General features: G+C 36.2%; 1 protein-coding gene across 5 annotated transcripts in view; it reads left to right on the top strand.

The window, feature by feature from the left end:
• Positions 1-24,328, top strand: part of herc2 (HECT and RLD domain containing E3 ubiquitin protein ligase 2) — a 390,659-nt gene that overhangs the window by 356,282 nt on the left and 10,049 nt on the right. For all 5 annotated transcript variants that reach the window (XM_039744703.1, XM_039744704.1, XM_039744707.1 and 2 more), the window contains 8 exons: positions 2,517-2,678; positions 3,027-3,118; positions 5,003-5,142; positions 11,137-11,324; positions 11,576-11,773; positions 16,126-16,209; positions 22,565-22,706; positions 23,772-23,966. In XM_039744703.1, coding sequence (XP_039600637.1) covers positions 2,517-2,678; positions 3,027-3,118; positions 5,003-5,142; positions 11,137-11,324; positions 11,576-11,773; positions 16,126-16,209; positions 22,565-22,706; positions 23,772-23,966 — 1,201 coding nt within the window. The remainder of the gene's footprint in view (positions 1-2,516; positions 2,679-3,026; positions 3,119-5,002; positions 5,143-11,136; positions 11,325-11,575; positions 11,774-16,125; positions 16,210-22,564; positions 22,707-23,771; positions 23,967-24,328) is intronic.

The following is a 24,328-nucleotide window of genomic DNA, read 5'->3' as shown; positions in this document are numbered from 1 at the left end:
GCAATAGACTCAGCTGCCGACTGCGAATCAAAAGGTCGTGAGTTTGATCCTGCACCTCTTTGTTTTGAGAAGTAAACTGCTCTTAATCTTACTATTTTAGAATAAAAACATACATTTGATTTCAGTCTGAAACAGCCGGTGTAATTTATGATACTTGTAAAGGTTAGCTTTTTTTTTTTTAGTCAGTTTTATTATCTCGGCCGCGTTCACAAGCCCAAACCATCCCCACCCCTGCATCTGATACTGCTGTTTTCACATAGACGCGCTGTAACACAGGTAAACTCAGCTCCCTTCTACATCGGAGCAAGAATGCACATACCATTGCTTGCATACTAAAGTGTCAGCAGGCACTTTTCGTGGCATTACACACAGTTTTGAGCATGCCCTCTGCACACTACTTGCGACTTTAGGCTTTAGGAAGTAAGTAAATAAATAAAGGTAAATCGTGTCATAAAATGATTTCTTCAAAACGTCGAATGTTATTTATTTGGCGTGGACATGTCTACATGCACTTTCTGTGGCATTACACATGTATTTTTTGAGCATGTCCGTGCCAAATAAATAACGCTGTTTGTTTTCAAATAATATTGCATTTCTCTCTATGCTGTGGTTTCTATTACACACCTGAAAGAAAGAGACAATATATGTGAAAACATCATCGCACAAATGCAATATTATTTGAAAACAAACAGCGTCCGATCAGCTGTAAAAGTATGGCATTTCTAAATGTTTGCTTTTTTTCAGTTTGATTCTCTCAGTCAGACTGTATATTTGTCTCTTATTCAGTGCACGCAAGAACATGCAGGTAGCCAGATGCTGTATGCTACAACATGCTGGCGGTGGTCAACGCACATTTTAAAAAAAGAAAGAGACAAATATATGTGATGTTTTGAAGAAATCATTTTATGACACGATTTACCTTTATTTATTTACTTACTTCCTAAAGTCACAAGTAGTGTGCAGAGGGCATGCGCAAAAATGTGTGTAATGCCACGAAAAGTGCCTGTTGACACTTTAGTATGCAAACAATGGTATGTGCATTCTTGCTCCAATGTAGAAGGGAGTTGAGTTTACCTCTGTTACAGCGCGTCTATGTGAAAACAGCAGTATCAGATGCGGGGGTGGGGATGGTTTGGGCTCGTGAATGCGGCCGAGATAATAAAACTGACTAAAAAAAAAAAAAAACTAAGCTAACCTTTACAAGTATCATAAATTACACCGGCTGTTACAGACTGAAATCAAATGTATGTTTTTATTCTAAAATAGTAAGACTAAGAGCAGTTTACTTCTCAAAACGGAGAGGTGCAGGATCGAACTCGCGACCTTTTGATTCCCAGTCGGCAGCTGAGTCTATTGCACCACAGAGGCAGTCATAATAAACAAATGTCAATGTCGTATGTTAAAGCGGCTTTTTGTTTCTGCAGTTATATTTTTGAATAAAAGCGCAATTGTTGTGTTAGATTTGTATCTTCTGTGAAAATATTTCTTTTGATATTTGGACTTCAGGCTTCATACATTATATAGTTTATGCCTACATTTTGTCATCTACTAGTAGAATATAAAAAACGTTTCTGTTTTAACAATGTGTTTACACAGATTACTGTAGAAACGGAACAGACATGAAATGCGTGTGTTCCAAATGATCTATTATTTCCACTCTAAAACTCCACTTCACTCCCAGAAAATCAATCAAGGCATGAGCTGGGAGAAGTTTGTGCACGTTCTAAGTCGCTGGGGGGGATGGAATAGCCAGCTACTTGCAGCTTTTCTTTTATCAGCACATTTAGATTAACAAAAGACGTTGGGACGGATTTACGAGTTTTTTCGTAGGCTCTGGTAATTCTAGTGTTAATTGGTGGTAAATTGATGATAATTAGTGCTGAGTGGAGCCTAAGGCAAGGGATTCAAAAGAGAATATTTTCAGCAGGATTTTCTGTCCCCGCAGCATTTGGTGTAAGACAGCAAACAACCCTGGACTGAGTGTCAGAACATCACCAGGCCCACTCACACACACCCCAGCACTCATAAAGGGACAAATTTAGAATTGCTAGTTCATCTGCACTATACTATCTTTCAGTAGCTGTGGTTGGAAAGCTATTGCACCCACACAGAGTTAGACTTATTTGTCAGTTAACACTACTAACTTACTACTGTGACACTCTATAAAAATGATGTTTTATCCTGTAATAGAATAAAGCTAAAAACGAATGATGTACAAGGCCTGCCATGGAAATAAGACTGAGTTTAAAGGAAAATTATCACAAGTTAATCCCTACAGAAGCAACATGCCATCTCCATAGTTATCTATTTTACTCTTTCACCTTCTTTATAAAGTAAATGAGTTCACAATACTGACATTGCTGACACTCAGAACATTTGTAATGTCAAGTAACATTCCTGGCAACAGAAAATTTTAAGTAAGCTGGATATCTAAAGTTGGTTCTTGTTTTGAGCGAAACGCTTTTCTTCACATCTTTCTAATAATATTACTTAAAGTAGTATTGTGTTATGTATAGGTTGAAGCACTCCAGGGCTATCGTGTTATTGATGTGGCTTGTGGCAGTGGAGATGCACAGACACTTTGCCTAACTGATGATGACACTGTCTGGTCTTGGGGGGATGGAGATTATGGCAAGCTAGGACGAGGTGGCAGTGATGGCTGTAAGGTCCCAATGAAGGTAGGAACATTGAGTCACTTTCATTCTTTCTTGATGCTTCTGATCTTTGGTTTCTTATAAATACATACTGCTTCTAAAAACATCTAGAAGTGATAGAGTAGGTCTTTCTGAAGCAGATAATTTCATTTTAAAATTAATGAAATCAAAAAACATTTAAGAAATTGTGTGTCTTCAGCAACAATGTTATCTTTCATACTTTTGAAACAAATAAAATTAGTTTTTTTTTTTGTTTTTTTTTTTTGCATTTTTTGCACTAATCACAAAAGAAAATGAGAATTGCTTGATAATATACCATTATGATGTATTTTCTGACATTTTTTTTTATTTTCTTAATATTTTCTATGTCAGATCGACTCTCTAACTAACCTGGGTGTCATAAAAGTGGAATGTGGATCACAGTTTTCAGTGGCACTTACAAAGTCAGGAGCTGTATATACATGGTATGTGACTTAATTAAGCAAATATAAATATAAAAAAATGCATTTTTGACATTTTTATAAACTGCATTTTCTTTCCCCTGTAGTTAGGATATAGCGGATTGGATAATGGATGAATAGATGGATTTTCTTTCAACATATTGCATCGTTAACAGTAGATGCATTAGGTGCCACTTAAAAAATTGGTTCTAGCACTCCACTTTCAAGGAGCACATTTTATAAGCTGGATATTCATTCAGTAAAATAAAAGCACCTGCAGAAACATCTTGAGATCAAGTTTAATTTAAAATAAGTATACACTAGAATTTTATTATCATTAGTACAACATTATTGTATAACTAGGAGATCTGTATGAGCTTTCAGAAATGCTGTAAATGTTTCCCTAAGTGATCTGCATATAAACATATGTTTTTTCTTTTTTGAAAGGTTTTTGTATTTTGATGCTAATAAATCCTTTGTGCATACAGACTAAGAGGGTGAACAAATTTTGCTAATTAATTATTGGGTATAGTTGGCCACCATGACAGTAGTTTTACAATGATGATACAACCTCATAAATATACTATTGTTTTCATTAAATAGAACTGGAAACTGAGGGTGCATAGCATCAGTAATTTATATATATGGTTTGCATATTTATAGCTGGAGATCCATAAAGGGTGAAAATGAGGCTTGTATCTTAAATTAGTTTTTTATTCCTACGATTTCGACAACCTGCCAGGTGTCATCATCAGAGGAAAATGATTATGTATGCAGGAATTAAAGGCAATATACAGTATAGCTGGTGAAGGGTGGGGATGGAGTGAGAGGTTGTAATGGGGTCGGGGTCAGATTAGTAAGGTGGGGTTTAGAAGGTGTTGGTCATAAAGTCTTTTTTTATTTTTTAGATGTTCTTTTTTTTTTTTAAGCCTGCATATACTAGGTTCAAGTCCAAGTACCTGTTAAAGGCATTTTCATTAGCGAGCCACGATTCAGCCAGCTATCTGGCAGTCTTATTTTTGTAAATCAGTGACTGTGGGTCTTCTGACAGCATTGCGATGTTCCAGTATACATGTTGCGAGTCTTTTAGATGTTTGCCCAACATATACTGCTGGGCATACATTTGCATGGAACGCTGTAACCTTTTTGCTTTTAGCATTGAAAAGGACAGTCCGTAAACTGTTTGCCGGTTTTGGCACTGTCTTGATCCCAGATCTGAACAGGATGGGTGCTCTACTTTCTGACATGCCACAATGTTAAGGGAAGATGTGATACATGCAGTGGGGGACCGAGTTGTAGTCGACTATTTTACTGAGGTCTGTGGCTTCTCCTATTTAGGCATTGTTTCATAAATGTCTTGGGATAGCTGTTTGATGTGAATAGACGAAAAAGATAACGTCTTTCATTCTTTTTTGTGTCCATTGTGTAACAATGGGTGTTAATCCTTTTGAACAGAGTCATAACACAACTCCGTTTATATGATGAAGGGTTGCTGGTAAACTGTAGTATTTTTTCAGTATAACAACCCTTGCAATAAACACTTTATCTAAATTGGTGTGGTTACCTCTTTCAATAGAAATGTCAAGGAAATTGTTGCGTCCATGTATTTCTATTTTCATCATGAATTGGATTGCAGGGAATACTGAGTTGATGTAGATGTAGAATTCATTCAGCTAGTTTCTTGGCTTTCCATGCCTTTTTGCACCTCCTTTTCTTCATGTGTTCAATACTACTTCCCTATGTCATTCCACTTTGTTACACATAATTTATGGACTTAATTTGTTTTGATGTCTTAGTATGAGTGGATTACTTTGGTTGTTACCATCATAATCTATATAATATGTAAAATTATATAACCTTTAAATACTTCCAGTCATCCTTGTAATTTGTTTACTGTGTACATTTCAGGGGAAAAGGAGACTATCATCGATTAGGTCATGGTTCAGATGACCATGTCAGAAGACCGCGACAGGTTCAAGGTCTCCAAGGAAAAAAAGTAATTGCTATTGCTACTGGATCACTTCATTGTGTCTGTTGCACTGAAGATGGTAAGAATATGTGCATTTTGGAAATCATTTTCATTGATATATAATTTTGCAACATACACTGTGTTTAAAGTACTAAATTACTTTTACATAAGAACATGAGACATTTGACAAAAGAGAGGAGACCATTCAGTCCATCATGCCTGCTTTCTTAACCTAATAGCTAAGTTGCCCAAATATCTCATCCACATATATCTTAAAGGTTATAAAATTTCTGCTTCAACTACATGTCACTGTAATTTTGTTCCAAATTCCCACAGCTTTTTGTCTAATGAAGTCCTACCTGGTTTTAATCTTAAATGCACTTCCCTTTAATTTCTGCTGGTGTCCTCAAGTAGGTGATTCTCCCCTGAAATTAAAGCTGAAAAAATTCTACTGGATTTACTTTACCAGTGCTTCTGAGGATTTGGAATACCTGAATTAGTTCCCCAGTCTTCTCCGTCTGAGACTAAACAGGTTTAATTCTCTGAATCTGTCAGAGTAGGAAATGTCCTAAAGTCCTCGGGTGCACTTGGTTGTTGTCATCTGCACAGCTTCAAGCGCTCTTGTGTCTTTCTTGTACCGTGGTGACCAGAAATGCACACGATATTCCCGATGCGGTCTTACTAGTGCATTATTTGAGCATAATGTCCCTTGACTTGTATTCAACAGTTTTTATGATATAACCGTAATATTTTATTTGCCTTTTTAATTGCTTCTGTACATTGCTTAGCTACTGAAAATGTTGTTTCAAAATATATATCCCTAAAGCCTTTGCAGAGGTTGCTTCTTGTATGAAAGTGTCTCTTATCTTTTATTCATAATTATTGTGCTTTTAGCCACGTTTTGCACTTTGCACATTTATACGTTAAACTGCATTTTCCAAGTGTATAGGTCTTTTTGTTTTTTTTACTGCCTCTTTAGTGTCTGCCATCACTCCAGTTTTCATGTCATCTGCAAATTTCACAAGTTTACTAAGTATACCAGAATCAATGTCATAAATATAAATCAGAAAAAGTAATACTCCAAGAACAGACCCCTAAGGGACACCACTGCTGACCACAGTCCATGTGAAGCATTCTCCTCTTTATCTGCATAGCAAAAAATGCATATGCAAAAACTAGACAAAAACACTTTAAATGGGAGTTGTTTTGCTTTTATTTAGCAGAAAAATCTGCAAATGGGGTAAGCAAAATTTACTTGACAAGATTTCTTACAGTAAGCAAAATAATCGTAAATACAAATATTTTGATAAGTCAATAATTCTTACAATAAGAAAAACAAGATTTAATGTCATGATAAAAATACTTTTCACTTGCTTAGATTTCATTTTTTGCAGTTTGTACTCTTCATCTCCCTCCGGTTAAGCAGCCAGAGATCTACTTTTGTAGGTGTGATGCCTACAGCTTCTAGTTTTAGAATTAATCTTTGGTATGGGACTGTATCAAATGCTTTTTGAAAGTCTAGGTAAATTATGTAGCCAGTCGCACAGTCCTATATGCATAACAGTTCGTGGTGCATGCAATGTTTTCCTTGCAACTGCAGTTTCTTAATTAAGTGGCTATTTGTCATGCCTACCCTGCCGATTAAATGCGCAGCTGTAATTGTCAGTACCAGAATAAAATTTATTTAGTAGTACTTTGAAGCACAAAGCACTGTGATTATTTGTTACCAGGATGAGAAAATCTACATACTTCATTGCTAAGTATGGAATTGCAAATACGAAATTTGTGTTGTTTGATTTTTGAAGCCAAACTAATGTCCATTCATATAATCCCCAGATTGTGACAAACATAGTGAAGGCACATATATTTTTATCATATATTTGAAAGGTACGTTGGTGAGTGTAATGCACACTACCAGTTAAACTGTAGGTCCAGTTAATATCTTACTTCTGGACTAGTACTCAGACTAAGCAAAAAAAAGTCTGATTGGTCCTATAAGATACTTTGAAAACAACACAACAAAGAGTGTTTTACAGAACTGAAATAATTGATTAATGTATCCCTGACAAGATTGATTTCACATAGGAAATTAAAATTTGGACATGTAAAACGTCCAAAAAATGTAAAATTGATAATAATACAGGACAGATTTCTAAATTTAAAGTTCCAAGATTTTGTGACATTTGAAAATTGAATCAATTTGACACTACTCCTTTACTCTTGTTTGTTTTTAACCAGGTGATGATATAAATATAAATCTTACAATAACAAATCCTATAATCTTTACAGAGTGATTCGCTTTCTGAATGTTAATACTAGTTTACTTAAATGATAGTTGGGTAACATCTTGATGGGTATACCAGTGTTTTAATGTTCCTTATACTACTGTGACAGTATGGCGTAATTTTTGGCAGCCAGTGTGGCATAGTGGTTATGGCTTTGGACTTGAAACCCTGAGGTTGTTACTTTAAATCCTGCTACTGACACTGTGTGACCATGATCAGGTCTGTACTCTAATTGGAAAATTGAAAGAAATGGAACCAGTTGTATATCAAATGTTGTACATCACCTTGGATAAACGTGTCAGCCAAATAAGTAAATGTATTAGTGTTTATATATTTTCTATTCTAATACAGAAAAAGACACAATATTGTTCATTTTAGTAATGGAACCACTTTTAATGAAAAGCAGTGTGACAGATAGGGGGCGCTGTCGTCCCCTTGAACCCTCAGACAATACGTCAGACACCAGGTAAAAGTCCAATTATTATTTATTTGGACAATAGTACAGTGCACAAGCACCCTCCACTCCACAATGCTCATTCAATAATCAATACAATTCTCAATAAACAATCCTACACTCCCAGACGAATTGCCACCCTTCCACGTCTTTTATATTCCCTGACCTGGAAGTGTTTCCGTACCCTCAGTCCATGTGACTTCCTATCACTTCCAGGTCAGATCAGAAGTTCTCTTCTTCATCCCGGAAGTACGTCATTCCTCCTGTCGCTGTGACTAAGACGTACTTCCGGGTTATAGGGCACGTATGAGTCTCTGGGCCTCCCTGCAGCGTCCTCTGTTGGCCCCCAGGGTATCCAGCAGTACTGTAAAGGAAAACTCCACTGTCCACAATTCCCTGCTGGTATTCAGGGCACCTCCATCCTGCAGGGAGAGCTCCAACTGGCGGCCTGGGGGTATTGGTTGGGATGACTGGCCAGCCATATTTCACAGCAGTTGAATGGTATTTCTCTTTTTGCTGTGAGATTGAAAGATATCAAGTTTCATGAAATTTCACTGGTATTAGTATCAGATAGTAAAATTCTAGTATTATGACATCCCTACTCGCAAGTTATATAGAACTCTCCTACTTAATTGCAATAATCTGAGATGTAGTCTATAATGAACGCCATTGATGCATCCCAGAAAGCTGTCATTTTTATGGTATGAAAATATATTTAATATTCACAACAAGATCAACCTGTGAAACAGTCAAACATAAATGACTGTCGGGAAAGAGGAAGAAACAAATCAACACGGTGCTAGTTTGAAATGTCAATATGAAAATAGGACTGGGCAATATAGGCCAAAATAAATAAATAAAACCTAATTTATTTTTTTTTTTAACTTAAGGACAATTCACTATTTAAATATTTCATCATAGAAATCACTTTTAACTGTTCTTGAGAAAAGAAAAACACAAAATGAGAACTTTGTCCATATTTTGCAAACTATACAACTGTATTTTTCATGTCACTTACAGGGACATTTCCTTAAACTCTGCAGTTTTCTTTACAAGTTTTTCTTTTTTTTCAACACTCACAGGCCTTCACATCATTCATGCCTTGTGTTCTTTTTTTTCTTTTTTTCTTTTCTTTTTTCAAAAAAAAAAAAAAAGTTTTATTTGCAGGGCACACTAGCCAGTTTCTTCCCTCTTCTATAACTACAGGCAGGGCTGGCCCTAGACAAAGTTTTTCTGCGGGACCAAATTTGTATTGTGATCATTACATGTTTCATCAAGATTGTCCACTTTTAAGGTGCAGCTGAAAAGAAGCTGTAAAGGTTTTGCAGATGTCCAAAGAAGACAATGACATCTCCTGAGTTTCTGGATGTATCTGTTACCACTAAATTGAGGGTGGGGCAATGCATATCTCAAGGAAAGCTCTGGGAATTTTTGGCAGAGGTCTGGCCTGTACACCTTTATTTTGGCAACTTTGTCATACTGTATGATTGCAATCAATGAAATGAATATTTTGTTCCTCAAGTCTTTCCAGGGCAAGAGAAGACAAACTTTCTCCTGTTGTTTCTGTTGCTTAGAGGAATCCCATGAAGTGCCCTTTAATTCTGGATGTTCTTCCAGTGTGAGAATTCTTATAAATAGCAGTGTTTGCTTCTCATGGCTAACATGAACTATGCAATCCAAAATAGTGGAATAACATATGGACTGCTTAAAGTCACTCACTATATGCTCCATTACCTTCTCACTTATGGAATTTATTAGCCCATCTTGAATTGTTTTGCCAAGGAAACTTGTATGAGTGCTGGTGCCATTCTGAACGTATTCTGTATGCTGTTTGATCATCAAAATAATCGAATAGTGTAAGCCAAAAGTGTGCAGCTAGGGAAAATCATATCTGCTGCTCCCTACACTGTAAGGAAACTGCAGCATTTATTATAGCTAAAAAGAAAAATTCCAGTTCTAAACAAATCCAGCAGGTGGAGTGAAAAGCATAATAAATTTCAGTAGTGCTATACCATTACATTTTCTAAGCCCACTTAATTCTTAGATGGTGAAAACCAAAAACCGTAACTTGTAACATAACAAAGCGGACATTACATTTCCAGTTGTACACTCTATAAGGCTAATTAGATGAGCAATTTTTCAGTATTGGAACTCTATCCCTGCCATCAGTACCCAGCATAGAAATTGTGATTTTTTTTAAACAAGTTCCTTATTAATAAGAATTCCCATAAGTCTTGCATTTTGCTCATGCTATACGTGGCTAAGATAGCATATCTTAAAATTTTTATAGCATTTCAGTTGAATCTGTCTTGTTCATGATTACATTTCCACATTAATTTTTTTTTTCACAACAGCATATGCGATGTAAATAATACAGAATTTAGACATAATATCAGCCTTTAATTTCCTCAAGATGCCGTACGGCAGGGCTGGGCAAATTTGTTGAGGAGATTAGACTTATTTGTGTTGCGAGAGTAATATTACAGTCTGATTTCCAATTGTATAATTTAAACGTGCACACAGCAGGATGATAGTTTGATCACAAGATCACAGATTAACTGATCCATCTTTGTAATGTTATCATCAGGTCGTTACTGAGAATTTTTAAATAATATTCTTATCTTTTATTTATATATATATATATATATATATATATATATATATATATATATATATATAGTACTGTACATAAAAGTATAGTTTGGTTTATATTTTAACAAAACACAAACTTCTATTAAGGTTCAAGTGGGACACAGGATTTTAAAGTCAACAAAAAAGTAAGGATTTCTAGGAATGTTTTATTCTGTTGCTTCAAGTGAAGAAATATTTCTAAATCGTGGAGAATATGAAATCTAAAAAAAAAATATTTTCACTTCACCTAGTGTTGACTGTCAGTATTTCTCTATATTCCTTGACATGCCTCTTTTCATTGACGTATGGTTCTTGTTGTGCATGTACTTAAGTGTCATAAGCAATAAATATCTGCCACTTCATGCTGTATTCCTTTTTAAATTCCAGTATTTTATATTGACAGCTCTTGGTCATCATCATAAGATTGACCAAAAACAAATTCTGAAATCAGCTTATTAAGCTGAGTGAGTCTAAATGCATCAGCTACATCAAATTTAATACAAGGTAGTTGCATAAATTTACATAAAGTAGATAGAGAAATGTAATTTCAATGCAAAAAACCCTTGTGCTGTTTAAATATGTGCCTAACCATTTCATTTGTTTGCACAGTTAGTTTTTTTTCACCCCAAAGCTAATGAAAATCTATATATTTGTTGACAATGTGCAAAATAACATGAGAACCCATATAATTTTTTTTGTATAGGGGAAGTTTATACTTGGGGAGACAATGATGAGGGGCAGCTAGGAGATGGAACCACTAATGCTATACAGCGGCCTCGCCTAGTGGCAGCATTACAAGGGAAAAAGATTAACAGGGTGGCATGTGGCTCAGCTCATACTCTTGCATGGTCCACCAGCAAGCCCGCCAATGCTGGCAAACTTCCTACTCAGGTAAGAATTTTTAAAATGGTCAATACTTTTAAGTCAAAACATAGTTATTCTAAAATAAGTGTTGGTGAATGTCATGAAATTATAGCCCCCTTTACAAAGTATTTTTAATTTTGTCCCAAAAAGTTTTCCTTTCCTTGTTCTGTAATTTGGTAAGAGGAATATTGTAATTGTTTTTAAAGCTTCATACATCTAAGTATGTTTTCCTTGCTTTCTTAATGTAATAATTGAGTTGAAATATAATTTCACCATAGGTTCCTATGGAGTACAATCACCTTCAAGAGATCCCTGTAATTGCACTGAGAAACAGACTTTTGCTGCTGCATCATATTTCAGAGCTTTTTTGCCCCTGTATCCCAATGTTTGATCTTGAGGGTCGTCTGGGTGAAACAGGACAAGGACCATCAGTGGGCTTTGATACCCTTCGAGGAATATTAATTTCACAAGGCAAAGTAAGTTAAAAAATGAACAATTAAATTTATTTTTCAAGCAACAAGTCATGCTTCAGAAATTAGCAGAGTATTCAAGATTTTTGTTTTTTTAACCATTCATGAACTGTGTGTGTCTAATATCCCCTCTAGGGCTGTTTCTTGCCCTGTTTGACCCTAAATATGACTACATAAATTTACCTGTCTATAGGTAAACTAAATAATGTTGCCACCTTTAATGCATCAGGTGTCAATTTTTAATGTAAATTGTATATTATAGTAAAAACCAGTATTAGCATGTCATAACCTCTTTTATAATGTTTCACATATAATGAATGTTCATCTTGGCCATTGTTTAATACCACTTATTAATTAATATTTCAGCATTTTCTTTCTACTATAATGTCTTATACATATGTAGTCTACTATACTGTAGTTTATAAGGATCTGCGCTGGTATCTGGAAGGCTACCGGTTCAATTTCCATTACTACCAGAAGGGATCCTACTCTGTTGGGCCCTTCAGTAAGGCTCTTAACCTGAAAGTTGTCCAGGAGTGCTGTACTATGGCTGACTCTGCACTCTGACCTCCAAAGGTCATGCGAAAAGGCAATTTACCCTTATGCAGTACATTGCCTATACTGTTATACTTGTATTGGTTTTACACAGTGATATGGATTTTTATGTTTAACTGTATTTAATGATAGTTTACAACATTTATACTTGTGTGTGAATCATAATTCTATTAATAAAATACTGACATTTCAGCTGCCCAACCCGAACAAAAAACATGGCTGCATTAAGTTACATAGGCTAGCTCTTTAAATAATAATATTAATAATAGAAATAATAGTAATCTGACTTTGCTGCCTATGTGCAATGCAAGTTCAACAGCTTGCACCAGGTCTTGTTGACGAGTGTATGTGTGCACATGCAAAACAAAAACACTACAGTACATCTGCTTTCATTAGTAATGGAAGGTGGAGAAATAGATCCTGCTAGCATAGAAGAGAATTTGTAAATTACTGACACTGACCACATTAATGTAATATGTAAACTTTGCATGAGGCACAATGATGCAAAGGGTAGCAACACAAGCAACCTTTCTGCACATAGAGCAGCCACACTAGTATATACAGCTAGTGTCTGAAAAGATGAGATGCAGCTTCTTTTGACATGCAGCATAACTTAAAAGTGAAATAAAGTTTAAGTTAATTTACAGTCATTCATCAACAGTTGCTTATATGTCAAAAAATCAAACCCATGAACAAAATTATAAATGCTATAACAGAGCACATTGCTAAAGAAATGCTTCCCATTTACAAGATGTAAAAAGAAGAGTTTAAAATCATATTCAAAATACCTTAGAACCTAAGTATATATTGCCAAGTTGATTTTACTTCACCAACGCAGCGCTTTTACAAAACTGTGAAGAATACAGGCAAAAAGTCCACTCAGATATTAAACCAGTTAGCTATTTTGCATGCAGAACAAATCTGTTGTCAATCCACATAATTGAACCATGTACTGTATAAGCAATATATGAACAAAAACATCTGGCCTGTGCATAATATCACTTTAAATTTTTACACAGTAAAGTGTATTCTTACATGCGCATTTTGAGGGCAGCATTTGAAAACTGTGCATGAACAAAATATGTTTTTTCATGATTTCTTTGTTTCTTTATATGCTTATTGCAGTAGGCATTTATGAGTTTAGATCGGTAAGAGATATGTAAAGAAATGCCATAGCACTGACAAGGACTACAAGCTGTTTTTAAAGAGTCATTTTTGCACATTTGAAATATTTTAAGTTCTGTCCAGTAAAAGTTAATTATGCTTTTATTACAATGTCTGCAAATATAATAAAATTTGTTTTAAAAGAACAATTTATACTACATAAAGTAAATAAAAGCAAATTCTTTTTCTTGAATAGTTTTTTTGTCTAGTTAACTTTTGAAATACAAGTTTCAAGTTACAAGTCTCTGCAGTACACCTTTTTGACACAGAGTACTTGTTAATGCTTTGTATGCACAGTAGTATCTTTATTAACATACTGTACTGTATATTTAGATATTGATAAATATGATCATATTGTTATACTGTATATTGGATAAATATTGTGATATTGAATTTTGTCAATATCACCCAGCACTACCTATGGGATTAATAAAGTACTAGCCAACCCGCGGCGTAACATACGGCGCATAATTATGTATTGATGAGTGAACACTTCCTGAAAGACACAGCTGTCCAAATGGGGTGGGTTTGAGGATACGACTGTAAGTGAATGAAAAGATGGAACTTTGGAGAGAGCAAAATACAATTTTCCGTAACTGAAAACTGGAGGACCGCCACCGCGCCCCCACCTCCCAGAGCGAGGGACGGGGCTGGACAGCCCCGCTCGGGGTTCGCATAACTATTTAATAGGAGGGAGTCTCGCTCGTTATCGGAATTAACCAGACAAATCGCTCCATCAACTAAGAACGGCCATGCACCACCACCCACAATATCGAGATAAAGCTATAAATCTGTCAATTCTCTCGGTGTCTGGGCCAGGTGAGTCAAATTAAGCCGCAGGCTCCTCTCCTGGTGGTGCCCTTCCGTCAATTCCTTTAAGTTTCAGCTTTGCAACCAAACTCCCCCCGGAACCCACAGACTTTGGTTTCCTGGTTGGCTGCCCGGCGGGTCATGGGAATAACGCCGCCGGATCGCCAGTCAGCATCGTTTATGGTCGGAACCACGACGGTATCTGATCGTCTTTGAACCTGTGACTTTCGTTCTTGATTAATGAAAACATTCTTGGCAAATGCTTTTGCTCTCACTCGAATTGTTGGCGGGCGGGGCTCTGTCGTACATATCCCATGGTCTGTCTTGCGTGCCATGGTCGACTGCTTAATGAATTGTTGGTGGACAGGGTTCTGTCGTACGTATCACATGATCTCTCTTGCGTGCAGCTTCTCCCGTGCCCTGGTCGGCAGCTTAGTGAGTATCACATGGTCTTTCTTGCGTGCCCTGGTCGCCGCTTAGTGAATTATATATTCTTGATTAATGAAAACATTCTTGGCAAATGCTTTCGCTCTCGCTCGAATTATTGGTTGGCGGGGCTCTGTTGTACGTATCCCATGGTCTGTCTTGCGTGCCATGGTCGGCCGCTTTGTGAATTGTTGGTGGGCGTGGCTCTGTCTTGTGTGCGTCTTGCTTGCCATGACTTGTGTGCATCTTGCTTGCCATGGAATTATATATATAGATATGAAAAAAAGTTTTTTGATCTTTTCCTAAACTTGTCTAACTGAGCATTAAGTATGTGTTATCCATAGTTGAGTTTTGGATTTTCTGTTTAGTTTTGGTATTCTTTGCACTTTTTTTGCATTACTTTTAATCTTATGTTCTATATTTATAGGTATCTAATAAGTCTTGTTTTATTTTTAGGAAGGTATTATTATTCATTGTTTAACATTCTTCAGTGTGTGCTGGTGAAGTGTAGTTACATCATTTAAACTGTATTAGTGATTAATTTACAGCTGTGGTGATCTGATTTTAATTAATAACATCAGAGCACCACAGCTGTAAATTAATCATTGATACAGTTTAGATCTGACTTTATTAATTAAAGTCATTCATTGCTACATCCCATCAACTTTGAGTAGAATGTTTGATTGCATTATCTCTATGATGACTTGATGCAATCCTATGACACAACGTGTTGTAATATAAAACAAATTACATTGTTATTTATCTGGCAACCCATTTTAACAAACTACTGTTTGCAGTGTTGATGCTGTCTCTTTGGGACCTGTAAGTAAAAGTGAAGATTATTTCTCATATTTCCTAATTGTAGTTTTATATCCAGTTTGGCCTTGGTAACCTTTGATGACATAGCTCTAATTTTTAAGCTTTGCATATACTTAAAATTTGCAGTAAAACAAAAGCCAAACACTTGTTTTGCAGTAAAAAAAATGTACTTGACTTGTAATTCTGCAACTCTCAAAAACCAACATGCTCTCCAAATGACGTCCACCTTAGACTGCAGAATCATTTGTTTAGCATGAACACTGGTATAGTACTACTGATAGAGATTTGGGAAGACTTACTGTCTGCTACTGTCCCACACAACTATGCAGCATCACCGGTCCATACATTCTGGTTATGCTGGTTTAAATGCATATATAGAGTTAACTCATTTATATTATTTAATTGATGTATTGAAAGTAGAAATTTAACTTCCATGGATTATAAGTCATCATATTTCAAATGCAGGTATAGTGGAACACTAATACTGCTGCTGTGTTGGTCATAGGCACAATTTGGTAATTTGGTTTTAAAACTTTCTGTAAAAGCCCAGATGTAGCTAACAAATTGACGTGTATCTTTTATAGGAAGCTGCATTCCGAAAAGTTGTTCAGGCAACAATGGTTAGAGATCGTCAGCATGGCCCAGTGGTGGAGCTGAACAGAATACAGGTAGTTAATGATTATGCTTCTATTTTAAGCAGTTTTTAAGAAATTTATTTTACTGAAGTTAAGCAGAGCATCTATTTAATTTAGTTTACTAAGAACCATAATCACTACTATGTTGTTGAATGAATGACATACTGTATGTTTGCTATAGTATAGCATGGTGATCAACATTAAAGGCACTATATAAAATGAAGGTTATTTATTTTACCTTAAGGGCAGCACACTATTTGTTGCTGCCACCTTACAAATTCTGAAGTTGGAATCCTCTGTTTTGTCGTTCTTTGGATAGACTTTGCACTTTTTCTGCTTGTCTGCAAGGGTTTTTTTTTCAGGTATCCCACTTTTTCTTTCACATCCCAAAGATGTATGTATTAGGTTAATTGGCATCTTTAAAATGGCTTCATATGAGTGTAAATGTCGGTGGTTTTGTGTACATGAGTGGGTCCTACAGTCCTGGTGGATTGGTGCCTTCCTTGCTCACAGTACTGCTGGGACAGACTCCTGCCCTTCACAAACTCAACTTGGATTAAGCAGGCTTGAGAATGTTATGTTAATTTAACATTCCACATTCTCCAGACATCTGTAAATCTTGTGTTACCCCTAAGAATACAAACAAAATAATGATTTTCTGTTAGACAATATAAACTTAGTACTAGGGTGTTGTACCGTGTTAGCCATTATGAATGTAGTGAGAAGTCAAGCAAAATGACACCTTTTATAGGCTAACTAAAAAGATTGCAATTTGCATATTGTAATCTTTTTAGTTAGCCAATAAAAAGTGTCATTTTGCTTGACTTCTCACTACATTCATAATGGCTAACACGGTACAACACCCCTGGTAAATATTTCAGGTCAATCTAAAACTAATAGACACCTAAACAGTTTCTTTCACAGGAACCATAACCCTCTCAAACCAGTAGTTTAACTTGTCGTCTTTGCATATTCATGTGTTCAGTCATCTACTGTATGAACGTGTGTATATGTGCAATAAATGTACGTGTATATGTGTCTATGTGCATGCACACTCACACTTTAATTTGCACATCTTAATACTATTGTGCAACTATGTATAGTTTTTCTTTTAAATTATGCTATTTATGTTTTTCGTATGTAACGTTGTGTTATGTCATAAGCAGCTCCAAATCTACCAAGTCAATTCAAATTCCTGTACATTAAGTACTGGCTAATAAAAGCTAAAAGTTCATTATGTTGTAGGGTGTCTAATGCACTTACCCACATATCTCTGCCCCCACCCCTCTATCTGGGCTGTTTTCTTCCCATCAATTGAAACTTTCTTTGTCTTCCACCCAAATCAGAATTTCCCATACTAGTGGCTGGATGTGGGTTTTAAGCCTAAGCCAGAAACTGTTTTGCATGGTAACCACTAAGACCATTTCCATGGTCCAAAATGAACCTGAGATCTCCCCCAAATAGCCTGGGTTCTTTGCCTCACATTTCATGTAAAGGTTAAGCCTCCATGTCATATATTTTTATGGGTCACTGTGCTGCCACCTAATGGCATGGGGAACTCCTGATAGAATTCCATTTGTCTTCCACTGTTCAACACTCATATTGATGCCTCACAATCAACTCTTTCCAGGGCTTTAGTCACAGTGTTGAGATAGAGTCTCCCCTACTGGTGGTGTCCTGTTGCCACTGGCCATCTTACCACTACTGTTGCATTTTCATCAGGGTGTGTCTTACAGTCCACCTCCTGTGCTGTACTATAGTAATGTCCTTGCAGTCTTGTTCCCTGCTGAGCCCTTCCTCAAAGGCTTTACTTTTACTGGTTTGCTGCCTGATATACTGATTGTCACGTTTATTCATTTTTATTATACTTTAAATAGGAAAATACCCCCAGTGTATTTTTGTGCATTTTGAGGTATCAGAATTTTTTTTAAGTATAGATTAGCAAATAAATGTGATTCAATGCATGAGAGAAGTAACATGTGATTTTGTGTTTTCATATTGGTGGAACATGTATTATCAAAGTTTATCTGTAAACATTTTGCTCCAGGTCAGTAGTGGTGCTTTCCATGTGATTTCCTTTATAAGGCATTTGATTGTTATCACAAGCTCTTAATAATGTGCTTTTCCAAAGTTTATAAAGAACTGAAGATATATGTGTAAGGCGCTTGCAAAGTTCAATGAGTAAACTGAAAGTTATAGTAGTCCTAATTGCTGTTTTTACTTTAATTTGTTGGGGTATATAAGGAAGTTGCCAAGTTAGTGTTCATATTAGAACCTCTGGAGTTTGTCAAGTTCAATATGGAGTCAGTTCTCTGACAGGCAGATTCTTAAACAAAAAAAGTATTATGCATCCATTTATTTTTTTTCTTTCCGGATGTACAGGGTACATACATACTCTTAAATTTTTGTAGTCGAGCAAAAAGCAGCTTGTGCAAGGCTCAGTTATAAAATGCAAACCAACTTACTGTGCGATACCAGGATAGTGACATTTCTCTGTGAAAATTTTTAAACTTTAACAAGTGCCAGACATGTCCTTAAAACTTTGTTCATCAGACAAAAGCAAGCTAGACATGGAGAAAATAAGGGAACCAGATTTCATACATTTATTGAGAATAAATCATTTGATATTGCCAAATTCCACTCATTTGGGAGAACAGCATTTGAAGATGTCAGCATGTCACATAATGGGATATTTTTTAATTACTTTGATTTCTGCCTGGGAATTGGCTGAACCATAATGAGTAATTGCAGGAGCAGCCAGACATGTCCATGTCTTCACAGTGGTAATATTGTTCTTCCTAATCTGAACTGAATGTGTTTTATGTTTCAGATTCAGTCAAATGTAATTCAGAATGGCAGTTGAGTGCTTGTTGAGTTGGGTGGTGTAGAAATGGTATCTTGCCAAAATGATCTGTTTAGAATGGAGAAGCAACTTCATATATTCCAGGCCTTGACTTACTCTAGATGTCATGTTAGTCAAAATCTTGATAGGAGACAAGGAATTAGCATATTCTCATATGACCCCTCAAATACCTTTCCAAGGTTAGAGTGCTAGTTGGTTGGTGGATGGCCATTTGTTCTCTTGCTTCTGTCCCAGTACTGGAGTATAGGGTTTCTCTGGTGGGCTGAGCTGTGCGATGAGCTGTCCATGACAATCAATATTTAGCATCTTGTCTTACCTTTTAAAAATTATGAACACAGCTCCAGTCTGCCAGTCTTGAGCACTGTTTGTTGCTTTCCTCCAGGCATTGAAGAGGCATGTTACCCAAAACACCTCCATAATCCCAAGTGCCTTCAGCATTTTTGTGTGGCTATCTTCCACCACTGTGGCCTCGCCACTACAAGGCATTTTAATCTTTGCAGTACGGGTACTCACAGAGATGGACCCTACCCCAACAAATGATGCTGCCCATTTCCCCTCCATGTAGGGTACATTGCATTCACTGGGTTTAGGAGTTCCTCAAAGTGTTCTTTGTACCTCTTGATGATATGCTAGTTAAATTCAATGTTTTCTCATCCTTACTGGGACAGCCTAGGTTGATGTCTTTTTTTTTTTTTTTTCTTTTTATATAACTATTCCTTAGCTGTCAAGTGGTTTGCCAGAAACTCTGTTAGGCTATCCAAAAATCACTGTTATTAGCTTCACAAAACTCTACCCACATACAAGCTTTCTGTTTGGTCACTGCTACAGCTGCTGCCCTTGTAGTCTGCCTGTGCCTTTAAATCAAACATATTACCTGTATAAATAATACCTGTATAACTGAAAAAAAAAATTATTCAATTTACATGTTGCTGTCACTGTGTAAAAACTGAAGCTCAAATATCAAGCAACACAAAGTAGACATGTCCTCTTGGCTGGTGCAGAGGTAAGAAGTGCTGTCTTCATAATCAAGAAGTTGCGGGTTCGATCCCGGGTCCACCTAACATTTACCACTTTGAGTAGTGAGCTGCTGTTATTATTATTAGTATAATAAAAGCTATTATTAATTATTATTTATTAATATTATTGATACAATTATCATTATAGCAACTTGTAAATTGAATAATTTGGTGTTTTTGTAGTTGTATTCTTGAATAAAAGCAGACTTATTTTGTTAAAAGCTTTTGTGAAAGTGTTTATTTAATATTTGGACTTCAGTCTTCACACATTATACACTTCATGTAAGCATTTTGTCATTATTACTATAACATGAAAAAAGTTTTCAGTTTTAGTTAAGGATTCAGCCTTTCTTGCCTCACATTTCCTGTTTTCCTAACTTTGCCCAGGTCGTTGTAGACATGGAGCACACATGGAATGCATGTATTCCAAATAACAATATATTATTTAGCTATACTATTCCAGGCACCTAACTCCCAGATAAAGTGACTTCAGCTGTCTCGGAGGGGAATGGGATAGCAGGCTGCTTGCCGCTTGTGCTGATTGACACATTTCCAAAACAAAAACACTGATAGCGAGGTGCGAGGGAATTTAAGGTGGCCCAGCATTACAAATATTTTCGTAGGCTTCAGGGATTCTAGTGTTAATTAACAACACTATCACAAACATCTTCCCAGGTTAAGAACCTGGGCATCATTCTAGACTGTACCCTCTTTTTTATTTCCCATATAAATAATGTTTCAAGGACTGCTTTCTTCCATCTCTGAAATAATTCCTGACTTTTTTCTGTTCTTACACAACACAGTACTGAAGTATTGTTTAATGCTTTAGTAACGTCATGTATAGATTACTGTAATGCTATTCTATTTGGCATTCCTAAAAAAACTCCATTGCTTACAACTTATACAAAATGCTGCTGCCAGGTCAATTACCTGTTCTAAATCCACTGAACATATTACACCTATTCTCTCCCAACTTCACTGGCTCCCTGTTTACTACCGAATACAATATAGAATACTGCTCTTAAAATTGAAACCTCTCCACAATCTTGCTCCTTCCTACCTTACTGATCTTATACAGACGTGCACTCCCTCTTGCTCACACAGATCCTCATCTGCAGCTTTACTTTCTGTTCTATGGGAGCTAGACCATTCTCTCATAGTGCCCTTCACCTCTAGAATTCTCATATCCATCAGCTAGACTCAATAACACAATTCAAAAGTTGCTCTCAAAACATATCTTTTTAAATAGGCATAGCAATTATGAGTTTCAAATGTTATAGCCAGTTATCTTTGATGTTTGTTACTACTTCTGTACCTTTATTGCTATTTCATATTATTGTCCTGTTTGTTTTTATCTTTATTACTGATGTTTAGTTCATTGTAAGGTGACCTTGAGTGCTAAGAAAGATTTTATTAAATAAAATGTATTATTATTATAATTAAGGTCTTAAAAGTGGTCCATTCTGGCTTTATTTCTCAGTACAGTTTTCCTGGTAGATTTTCCCTACAACTTAAAAGTCTTACAGATTTGCACTTCTTATCTCTTGAACAGCTGAAATGAGATGCAGAACTTGAGCCCATGTCTGCAGATTTGTTCTCTTGGAGTATATTCCTTCCTTTACAGCCTGTTTCTATTTATGTGTGCTTCCTCAATCAGTTGTTGTTTGTTAAAGTTAACTTAAAGTAAGATAGCGGGGGGAGTAACCACATGAGCCATCTAAGCTGCAAGAAGTTTCTTTACAGGTAGGAAAACACCAGCTTTGACTGGCTTCACTTCAGTTTGCACATCATGTTGAGGTATTGCTCAGATTAAGGAACCACTGCTTGTTGTCAAAGTTATGCCTGGTCTGCAAAGTTTCATAACTGGCTGGAGGGACACATGTTTTTGTATTTTCACTTGTTATGTCAAATGTTTCCTTTTCTTAGTTCTTTCTTCCATTTCACATTAATCCCAGTTATGCACTGAATGCATAGGAAGATAATGATCTTCGATATGGATGCAGCCATTTTTTGGCTGTGTAATACCAGTGAGATGAACAGTTGCTCTGAAGCTCATGCTTATTTAGCATTTATTATGGCACACGTCTTCCTAAGTGTAGCTGTGTTCACTTATTTTTATAGTAGGGTATGGTGGCAAGTTAAAAATATGAAAATGGCATGGTTTATTAAAGGTTAAAGCGAGTCAATCAAGCTGTCACGTCTAAAAAGAGCATTGTGCAAGAACATCTGGGGATCGTGATGAGGGAAATGCAGGACAATTATGTCTTATTGTCTTCACACAACACTCTGAGCTCTATTTTTTTCTAGTAAATGTGATTTGTTTTATTATAATTGAAAATTTATTGTTTCATGGTCAGCAAAATGCTTTTAACTGTTAATATTAAGAAGAGTGCTATATGTATAAAAAAAGAAAATGTTCTGCTACTTCTAGGGCAAGCTACATTAGCTCTCAAAATACTCTTTTCAAATTTGCCGAGTTGTGACAGCTGCATTTTTCCTTCTCCTGTAGGTTAAACGTTCCAGAAGTAAGGGTGGGCTGGCTGGACCAGATGGCACAAAGTCTGTCTTTGGCCAGATGTGTGCTAAGATGAGCTCCTTCAGCCCAGACAGCCTTTTGCTTCCTCACCGGGTTTGGAAAGTCAAATTTGTAGGTGAGGATATATGTTCAAATTAATTTATACCTGCTGTTTTACCAGGACTTTCAAAACACTACACATTGATTTTTCTTTTGATTTTTTTTTTTTTTGTGGTGAGAAAGGAATTTTTATGCACACTATGTGTCACTTTTGTGAAAAAGGAATAGTGACTTCAGATACTTGTGTAAGTAGTCAAAATAAAGATTTATATTGATATACTGCTGAATAATAATGGAAAAAAATGTATGAAATCATGTAGAAGTGTCATGGAATCATGGCAGCCCATCACACCCAAACAGATACTAAGGAGGCAATATGTAAACAAAGTAAACAAAAGAGGGAAATTAACACAAATTAAATATCACAGAAACAAAACCCCTAGGCCATCTCTCTTAATCTTGAACCCCTGTTTATCTGTTGGAGCAGCTTGCTCACCTGACAGTAAAAACATCCAACTTGTGATCTCCCTCTATCTTATTCTCACTCTCTGACCATGAACCTTTTTCTTGAGCTGTTTGAGCCTTCATCCCTACCACACCTGCCAGCCCTAAATGTAGTTAACCGTTAGACTCAAGGAGATATTAGACACCTTCCTGTAGTGAATTCTAGTCATGTCTGTGTCCCTTAAAAGGCTGGGTCTCCAAGAGACCTTCTCTGTTAATAGATTAATGTAAGAGAACAACACACTTCCATATGCTTCCACCTTGGACTGAGCACCCACTAGTGGGCACGCATGAGCTGCTACCTATTGGCCAGGTCTTGTAACCTTTTCACTTCTCACCACCACCCAAAAAGTCATCTATTCCTCACCCCCTGGGTTGTCCACTCTTTTCATTCATTTAACAAACCTCACTCTACTTCTGTCCAGATGTGCCTGTATGTTGTTTCTTTAAACACATTGAGAGAATGGTGTAACACTTTAACATAATATTCAGTATAACAGCACATTTACTGGCTCAAATTGGTTGTAAAGCAATCTAGGAATATTATCACATTGATAAAGGGTTTTCAAATCATTTTAAGAAAAAAAAAAACTCTTTAACCTTGTGGTTAAAACTGTTTGTTATTCTGCATTAATAGGGGAATCAGTAGATGACTGCGGAGGAGGCTACAGTGAGTCAATAGCAGAGATGTGTGAGGAGCTCCAGAATGGCTTAACTCCACTGCTGATTGTTACTCCAAATGGACGGGATGAATCTGGAGCAAACAGAGATTGCTTCCTTTTGAATCCTGCAGCCAAATCAATGCTTCATATGAATATGTTTCGATTTTTAGGTGAGATAAAACATCAGCGATTTTCCTTTCTGTATGGTCCTTCAGTTAAATAACCTTCCATCTGTCCTTCCATTTGTAATCCACAAATAAAGTAATACAACACAAATACAAATGATGTCTCAGCATGGTGGTGTTAACACTCCATTCGGAGAGCATTGCATTACTGAGGATAAACTGTCCTGTTCATATGGCCCCCCTCAGTATCTTAAAAAATGAAGACAACTTAAAAAATACTTTTTTGTTTGTACCTTTCTTGTAGATAATGTGTTTATAACATTCTTTAACCCCATTTACAAAACAGTTGATAAAATAAGCCTATATTGTTTTCATAAAAAAAAAACACTTCTCAATTTCATCGTTTG

The sequence above is a fragment of the Polypterus senegalus genome, chromosome 2 (assembly GCF_016835505.1).
Source record: "Polypterus senegalus isolate Bchr_013 chromosome 2, ASM1683550v1, whole genome shotgun sequence".
In the NCBI taxonomy this organism is placed as follows: Eukaryota; Metazoa; Chordata; class Cladistia; order Polypteriformes; family Polypteridae; genus Polypterus; species Polypterus senegalus.
The sequence above is the reverse complement of the archived record's forward strand: the minus strand, read 5'-3'. Positions and strand labels throughout refer to the sequence as shown.